The sequence below is a fragment of the Arvicola amphibius genome, chromosome 9 (assembly GCF_903992535.2).
Source record: "Arvicola amphibius chromosome 9, mArvAmp1.2, whole genome shotgun sequence".
In the NCBI taxonomy this organism is placed as follows: domain Eukaryota; kingdom Metazoa; phylum Chordata; class Mammalia; order Rodentia; family Cricetidae; genus Arvicola; species Arvicola amphibius.
Window position 1 is genome coordinate 49220712 of NC_052055.2, and position 19768 is coordinate 49240479.

The 19768-nt window shown below is 40.0% G+C and overlaps 1 protein-coding gene across 9 annotated transcripts in view; it reads right to left on the bottom strand.

Moving 5' to 3' along the window:
• The window catches only part of Kif21a (kinesin family member 21A), a 113888-nt gene that overhangs the window by 50210 nt on the left and 43910 nt on the right, over positions 1–19768 (bottom strand). For all 9 annotated transcript variants that reach the window (XM_038344266.1, XM_038344261.1, XM_038344259.1 and 6 more), the window contains exons 2-8: positions 8022–8244; positions 7735–7917; positions 5021–5170; positions 3921–4055; positions 3330–3497; positions 2037–2152; positions 78–273 (exon numbers count right to left, since the gene is read on the bottom strand). In XM_038344266.1, coding sequence (XP_038200194.1) covers positions 78–273; positions 2037–2152; positions 3330–3497; positions 3921–4055; positions 5021–5170; positions 7735–7917; positions 8022–8244 — 1171 coding nt within the window. The remainder of the gene's footprint in view (positions 1–77; positions 274–2036; positions 2153–3329; positions 3498–3920; positions 4056–5020; positions 5171–7734; positions 7918–8021; positions 8245–19768) is intronic.

Below are 19768 nucleotides of genomic sequence, written 5' to 3' on the forward strand. Positions count from 1 at the left end.
TAAAAAGGCATGATGACATTCACAACACGCCAGCATTTGGTGTGTCAGAGAACATACAGTCCGTCCTGTTAGCTTACTGTTTTGTACTCCATGAGCTCCATCTGAAGGCGTGTGATCTCGCTGCGGAGTGCATTGATTTGCTGACTTGCTCTGTCTTGATTGACCATCACTTTGTTCTTGATATTTCTAGCCCGGTTGGCATATTTCAGAGTGTTTAATGTCTCCATAAAATCTCTGTCTGAAGGGCTGACACATGCTATCATGATTGTTTGGCTGAAAGTTACAAATAATAATTAGTCATGAAAATAAAAGCAAATACTGAAATGCTTATTTTAAAATCCCTGTTATTTAGAGACCCACAGCCAACCATTAGGTAGAGAAAGGCCCAAATGGGAGATCTTCACCGGGTCCCTCCCCTCAGAGATGGGTAACCTGGTAGAAGAGGGGGAGGAAGAACTGTAGGAGCACAGGAATCAAGGATACCAGGAGAACAAGGTTCACAGACATTAACTAAGCAGAGTTTTAGGGCATCACAGAAAATGAAGCAACAATCATGGAGCCCACATGAGTTGATGCTAGGTACCCTGCATATATGTTATGGTTGTGTAGGTTGGTGTTCTTGTGGGACTCCTAACAGTGGGAATGAGGGTGGCTCTGACTCTTTTGCCTATGCTTTAGACCCTTTTCTTCCTACTAAGCTGACTCCCCCAGCCTTGATAAGAGGGTTTGTGCCTAGTCTTATCGTATCTTGTTATGCCGTGTTTGGTAGACATCCCTGGGAAGCCTGCTCCTTTCTGAAGGGAAACAGAGGAGCATCAGATCTGAGGAGAGAAGGGAGGTAGGTTTGGGTAGAGTGGAGGGGGGGAGAAATTATGATGGGGTATAAAGGAAAGAAAAGGAAACAAAACAAAAAGAATGAACAAAACACCCAGCCATTTAAATAGCATCTTCCCTTGAAGCAGAAATTGATGGTACTAACTTAAAAATAAAGTCAAGTTGAAAAACCCACATGCTTTAAGACCATCTTAGCAAAAGGATTTTGTTCCCTCAGGTAACACAGGGAGAAGAGATATATAATATGTTCTTTGATACCTTGAGAAGGTGTGAGTACATATATTGGTCTCTCACTTTGATGTCAACTTTTTGAGGCAGTGCATACAATAATTCTGAAATTATTCTAACTACAAATATGGCAGGTTGAAAACAAAAATAATTTCATTACGTTACTTTAGCATTTAAAAAAAAACTCTTCCAGGGTTCGAAAGAAGCCTCAACGGCTATGAATACTGGCTGCTCTTGCAGAGGACCTGGATTTGATTCCCAGAACCCACATGTCAGTTCACAATCATCTGTAATTCCAGCCCCACAGGACCCAGCACTGCCTTCCGGCCTCCAGGGTCTGCACGTGTGTGCTCTACAGGCATTCATGCAGGCACTCGCTCTTACATGTAGAAATTGAATTCAAAAGTTTTTTAATTGTTTAAAAATGTCTTCCCTTTCACTGATCTTTTCATTTGGCTCAGCTTTGAATTATCTACAAAACGTAATCATAGTCAAACAAAAGAAGTATATGGTATAAATTTTTCCACATACAAAACAAGTTCTGATTTTAGACGTTGTACAAACTGTCGATAATATTCAAGCTACTTCCTACTCACTTAGAAGGTTTCATTTCTTTTTCAACAAAATTCTTTTAAGCATCTCCTATATGCTAAGCAGATACTACACTATTATAGAATGAGCATGTATTATAGATTTCTTAAAAAGTTATGTGAGTTTTAAAAAAATTACTTAATGTCCCTGTAATTTAACTCTTTATTGATTAGACAGAAATATTAGCACTAGCCCAAAGAATATTCTAAGCACTGCTTAAAATATTATATATATATATATGTACACATTTTAGATAACTAATACAATTACCAGTTTTTCGTCCTATTAATTGGTTTTTAAAATAAAAGCAGTTCTTATACGTTCTTAAAGGTACACTTAAAAATAATGAAGACTCAAAACTCAGAATAATCATGACTGCATACCTGTTACCCCCAAGGGAGTCCTGCAGAAGTCTGGTCAGCTTGGAATCTCTATAGGGGACATGGGTGGCTCTCTTGCTCTTGTCACCCAAAGCACTGATCACATTTCCAAGAGCCAACTAACAAAGCAAGAGAGAGAGAGAGGAAAATCCTATGTTTATTAATTATAGCACTTTTAAAAAATAAGGACCGCCTAAAAGAAACAAAATGGAAACAAAACAAAATTAAGAACCTGTGTTTGTTCCAGGGCAACTAGGGCTAGACAGAGAAAGAAAGAAACAAACAAAAAGAACCTGTGTTTGGATTTAATTCACATGTGTTTTTAATACATGTAAGCTTAGTTATGTGTGTTACTCATAAAAGGTATGTGTATGCTACATAACCCCTTCACGGGGCTTAGCAGTGCTATTATTTACACGAGAACAAACTTACAATTTTACAATGAGGACACAAGAAGACAAGTTTTGGCATGCAGAAGCTCATCCAGAAATGTTTTCTATTTTTTTTAGATTTATTTATTTATTATGTATACAACATTCTGCCTCCACATGCCAGAGGAGGGTGCCAGATCTCATTACAGATGGTTGTGAGCCACCATGTGGTTGTTGGGAATTGAACTCAGGACCTCTGGAAGAGCAGCCAGTGCTCTTAACCACTGAGCCATCTCTCCAGCCCCTGAAATGATTTCTTGCACATAGCAAAGCCTTATGTTAATACAAACACGGGTGCGTTCCCAGCAAAATACCACTAGGTGGCATAGTATTAAAATTAATTCCTAATATAAGAGTTTTTTTTTAAAAAAAGAAATCATTGCTAAGAGACTTTTGAACAATCCATTCAACAAAATGATTGTCACAACATGTCGGTAAAGGCTAACTTCATGTCTTTTGTATAAAAGTATTTTTGTATTAAGTATTAATTTTAAGCGTTTGTTTTAAAAGAACGTTTTCAAATGTGGAGAGAAACTTAAAAATATATTCCCCATTAATAACCTTTCACACATACTATAAAAATTGAGCAAGCCAAACTAACATAGTAAGAGAGTCTACCGTGTGGGGGTGGGAAGTATACAATGTGGTTAGAGGCTCAGTGAATTACCGTGTACTTCATTCCTAAATCAGCAATGAAGGGAAAAGCTGGGCCTGATAACTTACGCTGGAATCCCAGTATGGCAGGAGAATCATTGGGAGGTGAGTGTAGACTACATGCTGAGCACCCAAAAAACAAAAACAAACTAAACTAAACCGAGAAAGGGCAGCAGAAGGCCCAGCGTCTCCGTACAGAGTTTAGCCTTACAAGCCCACAGTTGATGGATATGCCCTCTTTCGCCCTTTCGCCGGTAGCTCCCGTTCTTTTCAATCTTTCCGATCCTGCCAGATCAACAAAATGAAACTTGGCAGTCAGGGTTTCAAATTCATTCATCTGCGACGATTCGGAAATCATCTTATTATCGGTTGCATTTTCCTATGAACATAAAAGATAATTGAAAACGCCCTATTAACGTGACATCAAGCACCCTGTAACCTTGCCCGCATCTCACTCCCTTATACAGCTAAAGACACAGTCACTTAGCCATACAAACATAAATGACAACATCAGAAAGGGGTTGGAAGGCTAAATCCAGCTATCCTGAACTCAGGCTCTCCCGATAAAGGGAACGATAGAAACAGGTCTCCCAGGAAAGGGTCTAGAGGACAACATCTCCACTAGGTCGCAACAAATGGATATTTAGTAATTCTGCTTTCGTCTCAAAGTCTTACACACTTGACCACCTTTGGTTAAATCAATGAGGAAAAGAAATTAAGAGAAAGAAACACTAACCCGAGACCCTGTGTGATTGAAGGATCTAAAAGCTAAAAGTTGAAGAAACAAGAAGATTGAACTCACGGCGTCTATCTGGGGACACAGTCTGGTCTGACACACGTGAATGGTGAAGATGGCATGTGACCGAGAGCTCTGTACGTTCATCTGGGTACTAGCAGTGGTGCGGGACAAAGCGCCCAACTTCAGACACTGCATCATCTGCAGAGCGGGAGAGAGGCTTGAGTGGAGACAGTTGACCAGGTACCGCCCAGTCTACAGTCTAGCTGAAACCCACCGCAGCAAAGGCTAGGAAGGAAGAGTTCTCATCCTATCGTTTCTGTCACGGGCACAAGGGCACACGGGAGCCAAACTTCTCAGTATAATGGTGCATTCTTTTTTAACTAGGAGAAAACACTAAGTTCCATTGTCTGTCGTGTGCTGACATTTCCAGCCTCCATTCCAAACTGTTACAGTAGAACGCTTTGGTACAAACTCCACAATAATCTGAATTAGGCTATTCTATATTTTGTTTAATTTTTTTTTCTTCTCAGGTTTTTTTTTAGTTTTTTCTTTCTTAAGCATGCCCCTGTATAAGCCAAAATACAATCCTAAATGTCACAAGCAAACAGGACAAATGCCTTCTTTACTTGTGGAAGAATACTATAAACGCACACTGCGCTGGGCTCTTTTTGGCGGTATGATATATGTCATGCTATGGAATTATCATAAGCATCACGTTAAATCTGTTTTTGTATTAATTTATTTCAGCATGTGCACGTGTGCCATGCTGCATGTGCAGGGTGAGAAAACATCCGGGAGTTTGTGAGTTCTGAGGATGGAAGGCTCAGCACCAGGCACCTTTACTTATAGAACCATCTTGCTAGGCCTCCAACATTTTAATAATGCTGTTCTTTTTGGAAAAAAATACAAAGAAAGTAAACTTTTTTTGGTGGGAAAAGGGGGGCTCAAGACAGGATTTCTCTGTGTAGACCTGGCTGTCCTACAACTCACTTTGTACTCTGCAGACCAGGCTGAGCTCTAACTCACAGAGATCCACCTGCCTCTGCCCACCGAGTACTGGGACTAGAGGTGTGCACCACCACTGCTCAGCCAAAGAAGATTTTTTATCTTAAGTGTGTTATTAGTAAGGATGGTTGTCACAGCACTATTTTAACGACAGTCACCTCTGGCTCCGTATTCACAGTGCGCGTTGTGACTCCCACAGTATAAATCCCTCCAGTTGAATCTTCATGGATTCTTATATTTGATTTTTTATTTTTTGCATCGATATCCCGAGTGGTATCAAACAAGTCAAGGACCTCTTCATTATAGAGCTGTGAAGAAGACACATTGCCAAGGTGAGTTTTGTAGGCGTGGGGCTGTGAGCCTCTAGTGTGCTCCACACAGTATCTGCCACATACATGCTTGACCGCCCTCAAAATGACATCTGTTTCCTCAAAATAAAACACTGCTATAAATTACTATATTATCACAAATCATGAATATTAAGTGAATGCCAGATTTAACGGGAGACCACCAAGTCCAGTTGGAATGGGACTGATGGAAGAGGGGACCAAACCGGACTCTCTGAATGTGGCTGACGGTGGAGGAGGACTGAGAAACCAAGGACAACGGCGATGGGCTTGAACTCTACAGCATGGATGGGCTCACTGTGAGCCTTGTCAGTTTGGTTGCTCACCTTCCTGGACTTAGGGGGAGCTGGGAGGACCTTGGACTTAACATAGTGAAGGGAAACCCTGATGGCTCTTTGGCTTGGAGAGGGAGGGAGTGGGAGTATGGGTGGAGGGGAGGGGAGGGAAGGGGGAGGAGGAGGGGAGGAGATGGAAATTTTTAATAAAAAAATGAGAAAAAAATAAAAAATAAGAAGAAGAATAAATGACTTAATCGTGACAAACAGGATAGGCAAAGCTAAGATGACCTAAGACCACTTTGCAAGATAGAAGCAAAGAGAAATAAGAAGACTAGAACAGTTTGTACCATATGCTGGCAAAGCTAACAGGTCAGGGCAGAAGGCAGGATTTGGGGGAGAAGGTCAGGGGGTAGGGTCTCACCGGGTAGCCCTGAACTCACTAAATAGACCAGGCTGCCCTTGAACCCACAAAGGCCCTGCTTCAGATGCTGGGATTAAAGAAATGAACCAGCACGCTCAGACAAAAATCAGAGATTTTAAGAATTTAAAAATTTTTACAATTCCAGCTTAAAACCGTATTTCTTTTGCCTTATAATTAGAGGGAGAACATGAGCAAGGCAGTCAGGACCGCGAGGGCTGCGTCCACCCACGGAGATGGTGGGACTGATCTAATGGGAGCTCACCAAGGCCAGCTGGACTGGGACTGAGACAGCATGGGATCAAACCGGATTCTCTGAAGGTGGCTGTCAATGAGGGCTGACTGAGAAGCCAAGGACAATGGCATGGGGTTTTGATTCTACTGCATGGACTGGCTTTGTGGGAGCCTGGTTTGTTTGGATCCTCACCTTCCTAGACCTGGATGGAGGGGGGAGGACCTTGGACTTCCCACAGGGCAGGGAACCCTGACTGCTCTTAGGACTGAAGAGGGAGGGAAGGGGTGTGGGGGAAGTGGGAGGGAAATGGGAGGTGGGTAGGAGATGGAAATTTTTAATAAATAAATAAAATATCTTGAATTTAAAAAATTCTTCCCTTTTAGTGTCTTTTTATTTTGTTTTCCTTTTCATTAGTGTACAACCAATAGGCTTTATTGTGACAGTTTCCATATGTATACAATGTACTTCAGGCACAGATGTGTCTGATAAATCACTGGCTTTTGCCATTTTTAGCACCTTCCCGCCTTCCTCACTTCTATTTCAATGTCTTCCTGTTCTGTCCTCCTGTCTAACAAATGTCTGTGAGTCTGGCTCACTTCGTTTGACATGATGATTTCCACTTCCGCCAATTTTCTCACAAACTACAAAATTTCATTCTTATAGCTGAATCATACTCCACTGCGCATATATGAGTACGTATGTGTGCATGTATCACATTTTCTTCATGCATGTATTTGTCAATGGGCATCCAGGCTGATTTCATAACTTGGTAATTGTGACTATGCTGAGGGATTCCAGCTGGCGAACAGGCTGATAATTCTATCTTGATTTACTTACTTCTATTTTATGTTTTACCGCATGTATTTATTTACGTGTATGTGTGGGGACACTCATGTCGTGGTACACATGTGGAAAATTGCTTCCTTCAATCCGCGGGGGGGGGGGGGGATTCCCAGGGATGGAATACAGCTCATTGGGCTTAGCAGGAAGCACCCTTACACCGAGACAGCCATCTTCCCGCTCTTTAGTTTTTAAAGGATCTGTCTTAGCGTGTGTACAAATATGATTTAGAACTGTAATGCTGCAGTCCACCAAATGTTGAATTATTCCAAAGCTCGCATTTTCTTCTACAGACATAACTCCCTCCAAGACTAGGCTACTGTACATGCATCTTAACTGATAACCTTAGGACATTCAGAGACACCATCAGCCTCTAAAGCTGTTTCTCAACTTGTCCTCTCTCTTTTGATCATAATTTCTAAATTCCCAGCACTTTATAAGCCCATACAAATTATCCACAATAGTTTTTTTGGGGGAGGGGGTCAGTTTATCACTTGATAAGGAAAAGTTCTGAAATAAATAATATTAATTGCACTTTTAATGTATAGATCCTGTAAATCACATAATATATATGCCAACATTATTGCATCCAAGAGTAAGGTATAGCTGTTATCTGTTAACGAATGCTAATTTACACAAAGAGCATTGACTGAGTACTATATGACAAACACTCTACTAAAGGCCAACGGTATAAAAACCATAAGTATCTGGTGTTATGGATGAATTTAAAGAAAACTGACAATGAATCTTCTACCTCTAAGAACTGGGCATTCACTTTAAATTCAGGAGGAGGAACCCCGTTTTTAATTGCTGTGGATTTTTTCTCTTCAATGCTCCTGAAAAGGTGCTTAACAGCACGAGAGATGATCCCCTGCTCTTCTTCCATGATGTTGACATCAAATCCTGTTCCCATTGTATATGTTTTCCCAGCTCCAGTCTGAACAAAAGAACAAGAGGGGAAAAAAAATTAACAAGGCCATAAGACATGAAAATGGAAATACAACTGAATTACAACTCCTATGCAAATAATAAGGTATTTACTTGTCCATATGCAAAAACTGTAGCATTGTATCCTTCAAAACAGCCTTCAATTAGCTTCTCAATGCACTGTCTGTAGATCTGCTCCTGCTGGGAGTCGATGTCAAACACATAATCAAAGGTAAATGCCTTATCTTTCCCTAGGAAGACCTGCGGCTCTCCTGGTGTCACTGATGTACAGATATGGCACCCTTCGATCTTTTCTTTGGCAAGCTGTGGTCTTATTCTGCAAAAAACAATCAGAAAAAAAAAATTATGGGTAAATCAATTCTCAAAAAATAGGGCCTTAACTTCTTGGTCAACACATTTAAATAAATTGACCTATACTGAATTAAGTTCGGTATGTAAAATGGCTTGCCTAACAACCCTAATGGGTTACTTAAGAATCCCTAAAACAGTGAAGAAGAGTATGGAGGAGTTCCTCTTAAAATTAGATCCTTATTGGGTAGATGCTTTTCATCAACTAAAAGAAATAGAGAGTCAAATAAACACGACTACTCAGTTGTCACTTTCCTCTTTATTTCCAATGATCATCATAAAAATGAAATATTACAGAAATAACATACATATATTATTTATTATATAATTACATATATTATATATATTCATTTGTTAATGATATGTAAGTATATACAACTTTACTGTTTGGTCATATACTAAGACATATCAGAAGCAAGAGTTTCCAAAATAAATGAAAAATTAAAAATAGATACAAATATAAGTTCCAATATTTTCTCTCCGAAGCAAAAACCAGTGACATTACATGAGTTGTCCCCATTCACAGCATGTACCCACCCCACCCTTGTAATTTCAAGGCTTGTTCTCAAGGAAGGAAAGTAGTATGGTAATATGTTCATAACAGAACAAACTAGACTGCAGGTCCATTCTGCTTACTCTGTAGATACAACATCCTGGGCATAGGCACCAGTGCTCACTAGGTCCAGATCCCTGCTTGCCATGGAGAAACAGAAACAGTTTAACAAAGACAAACAAGCCGGGCAGTGGTGGCACAGGCCTTTAATCACAGCACTTGGGAGGCAGAGGCAGGCGGGTCTCTGTGAATTCAAGGCCAGCCTGGTCTACAAGAGCTAGTTCTAGGACAGGCTCCAAAGATACAGAGAAACCCTGTCTCGAAAAAAAAAAAAAAAAAGACAAACAAGACAACCACACATAGGAAATAGAAAATAATAAAGACAGAGGAAGAAGCAGGTTTTAAAGGAATTAGTGCCACACCCCTGTTTTATGAGGCCAAACTCAGGTCTAGTGATAGAGGAATCCATCTGTTTACTAAGCATAAACTCAACCACAAGTCCATATGTGACTTTTAGCTCTTTCTCTTTAAAAATGGAAAACAAGGATAGGAGAAACAATACCCAGCTAAGTACACATTAGGATTACTTACGCAGTGATATTTCTTTCCTTGTGGTATTGTTCTCCTTTGCTAGAGTGATGGACTACAACAGTCAGCAGGTAGCTGGTTGGGCACTAGGGAATGAAGAGCTCATAAGGGAGATTGGGCTCCTGTTCTCTCACTGGAAAGCACCAATATCCTCACTTGTCGGGGGGAGCGGGGACATTGTCATTCCCATACTTGCTTCTAGATCTAACACTGCTCAACTGTAGGATACTGCGTTACGGGAAGACCAAGAGGTCTGGGAGATGGCTCTGCAGTACGAACACTTGCTGCTCTCGCAGGGGACTGGAGTTCGGTTCCCAGAACCCGGAGTAGGCAACTCCTAACTGGATATAACTATGACTGCAAGGCTCTGACAGTCTTCTCTGCCTCTGCAAACATGAGTGCATCTATACACAGACACACAGAGAAAGACACAGACACAGATATACACACACATGCACATACATAAACAAAAATAGAATAAACCTTTTATTTTAAAGGAAAGGCAAAGAAATAGCATAACAAAAAGTTCCTTACTAGAAGCTATGATTATAAGCCATAAAAATAGCTCATGGACGTAACTTGATTTATGCATGTATTTATATAGGTATATATGGACCATAAATTGAGGCTTATGACATGGAAGAAGAGCCCTTAAGATATATAATAAGAAAGCAGAAAGTGAGACTAAGTGAAGAAAAGAAACAGTTTAAGAAGGAAATGGGAGAAGCCAGTGTGGGAGAGAGGAACAAATAAGAATTAAAAAGTCTGGTAAAACATAGTCTAAAGATGACAATGCCATGACAAAGCCTGCTTTGCTAACCTAAAATAATAATACACTTGTAGATGGAGGTTGCTTGTTCATCTCCAGCCACCCAGACCCAAAATAATCACACAGAAACTATTAATTACAACACTGGCCTATTAGCTTAGGCTTCTTATTAACTAACTCTTACATCTTAAGTTAACCCGTTTCTATTATTTTGTATTTTACCACAAGGCTCGTGATGTACTGGTAAGGTTCCCAGATGTCTGTCTCCTTCAGCAGCTACATGGCGGCTTGTTGACTCTGCCTATACTCTCTGTTGGGATTTTCTACCTGACTTTGCTCTGTTAAGCCTTTGGCTGAAAGCAGCTTCTTTATTAACCAATGGCAATAAAACATATTCCCAGCATACAGAGGGGAATCCCACATCATACATTTGTACAAACAGCCCATGGAAGGGCACCTTCGGCTTTCCTGTTCCACGTGGTTAATAAAGTGTATCTCAAAATTAATATCCTCTTGTTTCTAAACACCTCGCATCCTGCTCTACTTCACGTAATTATACAAAGGAAACCATATCAAACACCAGCTGTCTTTGGGAGAATAGCTCTTGATTGCTGTCAAGACCCAAACAGAACAGTCTGAAGAACCTCAGGGGGATATCGGTTCCACCCTCTTCTCTATTCCATCTAATCTACCTCAGGAGCCACCAGTTTTTCCTGAAATAGCTCTTCAGCCCACGGTGTTCTTTCTCACCATTCACACCACCCTAATTAAGGCCCTCACCATCTCCTACTGAGAATATTGCACACATCTCCTCCTCCCCAAGCCTCTACCCAGTCTTACTCCCAGAAGTCTGTTCTGCACAATGTATAGTGGATACTAGTAAGACAAGCAGCTGATGAGGTCACCAACCTTCACCACTGTAATTCCCTGCTGCGGCATGCTAGTCCTTGCACTTTAAAAGGACTCCTACTGGTAAGGAGAGTGGTGAGGGTTCTCATCCTTTCAGGAACAAGCTGAACTCTCTTTGCTTCTGTGCCTTTGCTCTCGACCAGCTTTAGGACTGCCAGACCCTCTGAGAACATAACAAATTCCCTGTGATAGAACAAAAGCCAACCCTGTAACACAGCACTGTGCTCGCCTTTGAAATCAGGTACTGGATTTTAAGTAAATTATTATAACCCTAAGCTGATTTACTAGATTATTTACTATCGATTTTGTTTCAACATAACAAAGCAAAATTTGGTGTCATTTGAATTGCAGATCTGCCAGTCAATTTTAGAAAGCCATTGTCATTCTGTCTTTACATTGACCTCCTAACCTACACTCATCTGATTAATACCCTTGCTAATAGAGGGGAGGATCTGTTTAAATACAGAGGATGCCCAGTCCTCTTCATTTGCATGGGTGGAGGAGAAAGCATGGCTTTTGTTGTCAACCAGACGTGCTAAACCCTCTTTCTATTAGATGCAAGCAAAGGCACTTTCTGAGATGGTCTCCCACAACACAGAGGAAGAACTAGCTTCAAAGGCTTCTTGTGCAATTGTCTTTCAACCCTTCTTCAAAATTAGTCTTTTAAGCCAGACAAATCCTTAAGCACACCCAACTGAAAATTTTTTACCTTAAGCTCAAAAGTCAATTTGTTGCCTTTAATGAGAAGAGCTTAACATTTAGATAGCTACAAACTGTAACACCTGAGATTATACAAGGAAAAAAAGAATCCAATGTCAAACCTTACAAAAGAAAACAAAAAAGAATTTGAGATTTTCCTCTGCATATTTTCAAACTTTATTTCTTAGTAGATTTTTGTAAAATATTACACCATTAAATAATCTCATCTAACTCCACAACTATGAACTCTACATTTTGTAACATAAATATTTTGGTTAACTTTTAAAAATTTCTTGCAAGTTCTTAAAATGTATAATCATATAACTCATATTTGAAGTGGCTTCTCAAAGAAAAAATTTGTGTAAAACAAAAGGCATAACTATTTAGGGTAAATTATTCTAATATTGTACATCAAAATTATATTGTATAACTATATATAACATATAAATAATTATAGATAAGTAATCTATAATTACTATATCTATACATCTGAACTATTATAAATATATAATTACACATATAATTATGCTACATATATAATTATAAAGTACTGAAAACTATAATTTGTTGCAACTACGTTGAAAGTGTGACAGAGAATACAATACAAGGTTTTGGATTTTACGGTGAGGAAACAGGAACAAATGTAGCCTTCATCGCACATCCAAACCTTCCCTTTAGCATGCAGCAGCATCTGCTACTCTTACATGAAACTGAAAATGTCAACAGAATGCAGGTCATCTTATCTCATAACTCCTGAAAAACTGTTTCGAGGCCAAATGTGGTGACATACACCTTTAATTCCAGCACTTAGGAGGCAGAGGGTTGAGGATCTCTGTGAGTTCCAGGCCAGCCTGATCTCCATAGCATGTTCCTGGCCACCCAGGATGCATTGCAAAAGCATAAATCAAAAAAAAGAAAAGAAAGGAAAAAAAGGAAGGAAGGAGGGAGGGAGGGAGGGTGGGAGGGAGGGAGGGGGAGGGAGTGGGAGGGAGGGATAGGGAAATGGAACACGGACGAATTCAATGACAGTATGCTAGGGAAGAGATCGCTAGAGAGATAGACTGAGATGAGATGAGAGAGAGAGAGAGCGAAGTTGTGGATCTATAACCACCTCACATTTTTTCAAACCTCTACTGCAACTAGCAGTTGTTGCACATCCGTGTTTTCTTAAATTCCAATCACAAATCAATTGTGCAAACCCACCTAAAAGGTTGGCCTTTGGCAGAAAACGTTAATATTCTTGCCTGGGATCTAAGAATTTCCTAATTTGGATTCTTCTTCTGCTTCTCTATGTTCCAATATTCCAATCCCCTGAGCTACTATATAACCTTCATGCCATTACTAGGTCCTGACGTATGTCCCTTCCCCATATAACATATATAGTTTGCCATCTGCATGGGTTGTCGATCTCCTATTCATCGGCAAACTGTAATCTTTTAGTCTCCAAGTCTTTGAAGTCTCTCTCTTTCATCAAGCTGAATTATTTACCCCTCCCAGAAACCCATTCATGATTTTAGTATAGTAGGAATCCAATTAGATTACTGTTTCTCCACTAGCGAGTCCTGGCAGATAAACAATCTATCTTACATATATATATAAAACAGAGTAATTCTATAAGTATTTCCTAGTGGACTCTGATAGGCTACATCAGCTAAAAGGAGTCTGCTTCAGGGCTGTGCACTGCTCTTGCTCAGTTGTCAGAAGCTCATTCTCGGACAGTCGTCAATGACACACTATCTCTAATTTTCTAAGCTATAAGATAAAGAGTCTAGTTTAGTGTGTCTCTAAGGTTTACTACAGGTTCAAGTCGTAGTTTAATTAATCAAGATAACAAAGCAAAGGTTTTCTATGTAGGAAACTACAAGCTACTTTTTCTCTGCTATACACTATACTCTCATTAGTTGTAGGTCTTCTGCCTTCGGCCTTCATTTCTGTTACAAGCTCCAGCAGAAGACAGTCCATGTTCTGATGGCCACTGGGGAAATGACTAGGCATCCCGCACGGCCATCAGAAAGTCACAGGACATTCTGAGACTGAATCTACTAAGCTTGTCAAAACTGTGCCTTGCTTCCTGTTTTTTGCCTTCACAATAACCAAGCTATTTTTATAGCTGAATATATTAAATCAGCCAAGAGGCCTAGTTTTGAATTATACCAGAATAAAAAGATAAACATAATTTAGGATAAAAGCTTCTACTTGCTATTTTTTCAGCTAAAATTTCAGCAGATTTAAGTTTGCAGTTCTACCCTGTCACGAGATTTCAACAAGGTATGGAGGGACCTCAGTATTACTGCATGGAAAGCAAGGCCCTCACTGCTCTTTCATGGGGTCATCTCCCAAGTCTTGTTTCCAGCATGCAACCTTAAAAGGGAGCATCCTCCATCAGTCAAAGGTTGTATTGCTCCAGCTTCGTGTCTAAGAGTCCCCAAGCTTTCTGCTTGCACAGCATCCATAGAATGGGTGCATCTGCCTGCACCTAGTGGATCAGGAGAGAATGAGAAACCAGCTTAAAATATGCAAAGCCCAGTTCTGATAGTACTGTGAGTAATAAAAGTACCTAGCCTCCAGCCTGAGTATCGCATCTTCTGCCAGTACTCATGAATGGCAAAAGGTTAGCTGGCCTCCTTGTGAACAGAAGAAAATGTCAAGCTCTTCATGGGTCTTGACCTACACTAGCACTGACTTTTAGCAAGTTACTCTCTCAGCCTCAATCAGCTTACCCATAAGACATCACTGCTATGTTCACATTGCAGCATCTTGAACAAATGAGACCCTGTGTGGCAATGAAAGCCTATGGAGATATATATAGAGTACTGGGAATACTACTACTACAAGGTCACTTGAAAATTCCCTAAGCTAGTGACCTCATCAATCAGCATAACATCTCAAAAGAGTCTGGGTCTTCTACAAAGAATGTATGATTTAGTTTTTGGGTCCTATTCCTTTTTTTTTTTTAAAGCATAGTTTAAAAGCCTTGAGTCTTTGAGGAATTTAAATGTGAAACTACTCCTCTAAAGATATATATATATATATATATATATATATATATATATATATTAGCACTAAACATTATCTGCATCTCTATGCATATAGACATACAACTGTATCTATATGTATTAGATACATAATGCTAAACAAAGATGATGAAGTTGAACACTTTATACCTTCATTTGAAAAGAAAGGCCACAATTACAAAATGATTTTTTCATAGTAATGATTAACCACGTCTTATTCACCCTGCCACTCATGTCAGTATTGGATACAACAAGTGTATTTGTGTGTGTTTACGTGCGTTATGCTACATGTATGTGGCTGCCTGCAAAGACCAGTTGAGGGTGTCAGATCCCCTGGGGTTGGAGTTATAGGAGGTCATAAGACACCTCATATGGGTTCTGGGAGCAAAATTTGGGTGTTCCACAAGAGCAACAAGTTTTCCTAAGTCTATCTCCAGCCCCATTAGGAATTTTTGACTTTTTTTTATTCATTGGCAACTTCAGACGTATCTATAATGAACTTGATAATTTTCACACACATCCCCCATTCCCTTCTCTCATTTCTTCCCTCTCCCACCAAAACCCTTATTCCCAACAAGTTCCCCCTATTTTCAAGCAGGTTTTATGTGTGTTTGTGTGTGTGTGTGTGTCCATGTTCATATACACACATGTGTGCATGTATGCATAGGAGAGAGAGAATATGTGTGTGCGTACTGCTGGAAACTGAACTCAGAGCCTCTTGCATGCCAGGTAAGAACTAAGTAATTGAGCTGCATCTTTAGCTTCCAAAATGGGAGTTTTCTATTTTTTTTTATCTCCCCCTATAGCCAATAAGAGAACTTCATTCAGAAAGAAACAGAACTCCCCATGTAACTAGTTCAGTTTAAAGGAGAATTGTAATTATTATGGTACAGTAGATCCTTATAGCAAATCGGTGCTATAAAGATATAAGAAATCAAATGCTAGAGACTGGAATGTCAGTGACTTGCAGGTATGTGGGGGAAGTGCCTGCTAAGAAAGAACAAATAATACCATGCCACTGGAATTTATAGCACCCCGTTGTGTGCTGGAACCCACATTTCCCTTAACAACTTGACAAGCAGCACATATAACACAATGCGAAGATGCGGATGATCAAATCTGTATTTTCAGAGTAAGCCATGAAATTTTCACAGTGGTTTTCTCTTGCACTATTTCCTCTCTAACTCCTCTGTTTTCTATTTTAATAAAAGCATCACAAGGGATAAGCCTTTCTCGTGCTAGTTAACTGGTCAAGATACACACAAGATATACACAATCTTTTTGCAGTTGGCCACTGTTGTTTTCTTACCATGCTAGAGAGAACACTGATGTCCAGTTTCACGGATTCTGTGAACTTCCTGGGGCTCGCATGCCTTTGCTAACTCTGTTTCATTTGTTTTGTTGCTCCAGTTATTCTGATCTCATCCTGATGCCACGATGGGAGTTTTCCGGTTCACTCAACAACCTGACCTGATTCCCACTCTGTGAGGTTCTTCTACTCAACACCTATCTCTAATCAGCTCTTCTGGCACCCTCTAACCACCAGTTTTCCTCCTCAGAGACTGCCACCATCGGATCTGCAATTCCGATTGCATGCCTTTCATATGTCTGTCGCTATACTAGGCAATCATTATCACTGGCTACTACTACTTACTGGGTCTCCATCTGATACTTAATGTGAATTAGTTTTTATTCTATTTGATGCTCAATATGAATTACTTTTTACTCATTTTTCATCTTCTAAAAGTCAGGAAAACTATTTTATTGTCACAGTATTAAGCCTCAGAGATTTCTGATCCCGTTTTAGTCTTTCCTAGTCCATTCCAATAAATAGACACTACACTAAGGTAACCTCTATCCCATTTTAACTTTCTACTTTCTGTTCTAGATGTTTCTAACGCACTATAGGACCTCTAAGAACCTCTCCCCCTTGTTTCCTTACAGGCAAGCCACCAGTGGCTCACACCTGTAACAGCAGCACTCAGGAGGGTAGCAATAAGCTAAAGACCAGCCTGGAGCAGAGGAAACTATATCAAATAAAACAATAAAACACCTCAGTTCATTACAATTATGCATGGAATTTCAAAAATTCTCTTGTGAAGTTATAAATGAAGCTATGTATGCTTTGGGGAGATAAATGAGTATCTTATCATACTACCTCTTGATACTGCACTCTTATTAGACTATTTCTTTATAAGAGAAAATGATATGATTCTATAAGAATAATAGATCAAAAGCACTAGATCCATGTAGCTTCTGTAACCTTTCCAACCTGTTTTATAATTTTGATCTCTAGGAAAAGAATCTGTGTTCTTCAAAGTCACTATGTTCACAACAGTTTGCTGTAATATTAAAGGAAACAAATACTTGATCCTCAGCTTCCTAAGAACAGGTCGTGAATGTCTGAAAATGTCAGTGGCAGAGTTAAACCTCTCCTGTTCAAATTAGGTCACTATTGAAGGAAAGGGGGACACCAATAGCAATCCTTCCAAGGTAACAGTCATAAATTAGGACTGTCCCAGGTACACTGTGAGGGATACTCGGTCTCCTCGTGGGGCAGTAAGAGCAGGTGATCAAGTGAGACTGTGAAGAGGTATATCTCATTTAAAACTAGGGGGACGCTTATTACTAACCAGCAAATCAGAAACGGGTTGAAGCCATGGAGAGTGCTGACTGTAGCTACTGACAACAGATGAGAATAGTACCAGTTCTCAAGCCTGGCCCCGTGAAGGAACTGCCAGGGAAGTTCAATGTGTTTGTTTTCCTTATACATTAATGCAGATTCGCAGGTCCCACCCAGACATGTTAAATCATAATTTCCCGAGGTGGAACCAGATTTTATATTGTTAACTAGCTCTCCACATGATTCTAGCACACTGCTAGGTCGGCACTAGATTTCTGAAGCAGTGAGGAACAGCGATGTTTTGAAGTAGATCCTGACCGCACCGGTTGGTTCTGCCCTAAAACCAGTGCCACTTCCTCCACCGTATTTTTCCTGTTAAACACAAGCTCAGTCTGGAAGAGGACCTGAGTTCGGTTCTAAGAACCCACGTGTCGACTGGCAAGCGGCAATTATCTCCAGCTCTAAAGAGTCTAACATTGTCTTCTGACCTCTGGGAGCACTGCACTCAAACGGTGCACTAAGTTACAGGCAAGCAAGACAGCGTGACACACAAAATAAAAATAAATAAGTCCTAAAAATGTATGGCCTTAGTACTGTGGTCCAATATGTCTCAAGCAACAAGGTGGATGGCTTCTGAGGAATGACATTCAAGGCTGTCCTCTGGCCTAGACACACACACACACACACACACACACACACACATGCACACAGGTACACACATTCACAATGAAAAACAATCAGCGGTAACTTGATTAGTGTTAAAAACCATAAACCGTATTTAAGTATTCTTAATTTTGACATCATTGTGTATTTAATTACTTTAAAGATATGAACTAGGGAAATTTTTAAGAGATGTAGTACACACTAGACACAATTTTTAAATTGCTTTCATGCTGCAATGGATTCACTACAAAAAAAAAACTGGTATCTTGAGCTACCATCCTTGTTAAGTGCAATGAGGTGGGCCTGACCTGAGGAATATCAAAAAGGTACAAGAAACAAGTGAAATTTTGTTAAATAATAATAATTTTCAAACATCTCCCACATGGTTAGAATACCATACTTTCAAAGACATGTGCACACAGACCACACAGCAGCATGGGAAATGGAATGACTTTTAAAAAAAACCCATCTCTTCAGCAGCACGGCTGCCATACACTTGCTTTGTCTTTCAGATAGCTTGCATTTAGGAAGTCAGATGAAGATCTTTCATGGAACTTGCCATTAATTCCTGAGGTCCGTGAAAGGAAAACTGCAAGCAGCAAGTCCTTTGAGTCTAGTCTATCCAGCCGGGCCCATTACCTTTACAATGCCCTTTGTGATCAGACTCCAAATGAAAGGGAAATGAGGAGGCGCCTTTCCCTCCTGGATGCCCTAAGGAGACATTAGAGAACAAGGTGTCTTTGATAGATGCGCTGGATCTTCCCCTGAACTGAAGGTCTGAGGAGGCAGGTGATGTCATCCTTTACTTCTGCACTAAAGGTCAGAGCTGAGTCTCAGACACTGAGAAAAGACTCCATTAGAGATTTCCTTTTGTTCTTTGATACTAAGAGCTATCTAAAGCCATTAGCATCCCCTTAGGGAAAGTGACTATAAGGGGTTCTTGCCTTATCAACACAATGGCAGGCTAAACTAGATGAGGCCAATTAGAAGAATCAATCATTTCCAAAAATAAAAAAAAAAAAGGAAAACCATCCTCCCAGAATCAAGTCCATTAAACAAATAATGCATTAATCCTTTATTAATACTATGCTAGGAGTTATAGGCGAAATAAAAGATGAAGTAAAGTTCTTACCACCTGTAACTCTGTTATATCACATAAAAAATAAAGCAAAAACAAAATCAACTGTAATTCAACATAACACTTGTCTATACAGATCGTAAGGAAGCTTTTGAAAATACACACTGTGAAGCTGAGGACTTGGGTGGGACAGAGATCTTTGTCTTTAATAGTCTGCAGGTAATACTGGTGCCACAGTTTCAAAACCGTAGATGGAAGATAATCACCCTAATCAGGAGAGGGAAGAAAAATGCCACATGAGGCCCAGAGAGGAAAGCAGAGCAAAGAGCTGTGTGGTGGAGGCATGCTGAAGAAACAAAATGAGTCGACCAAGAAAGGTGTACTTTCTTTCCTCACCTAAGAAAATTTCTGATTGTAATTACTAAATCTACTGTTGGGCGGGGAAGAGGACCTGGTGAGTAAAAGCCAATACAGTTATACACACACGTCAGACCTTAGTTTCTAGAAGTGAAAAGTCACAGCACTGCTAGAATTCCTGCTGAGTCTCACCAGGCTGCAATGTCAGCATTAGGCTTGGGCTTGTTCTTAGCTGGAGT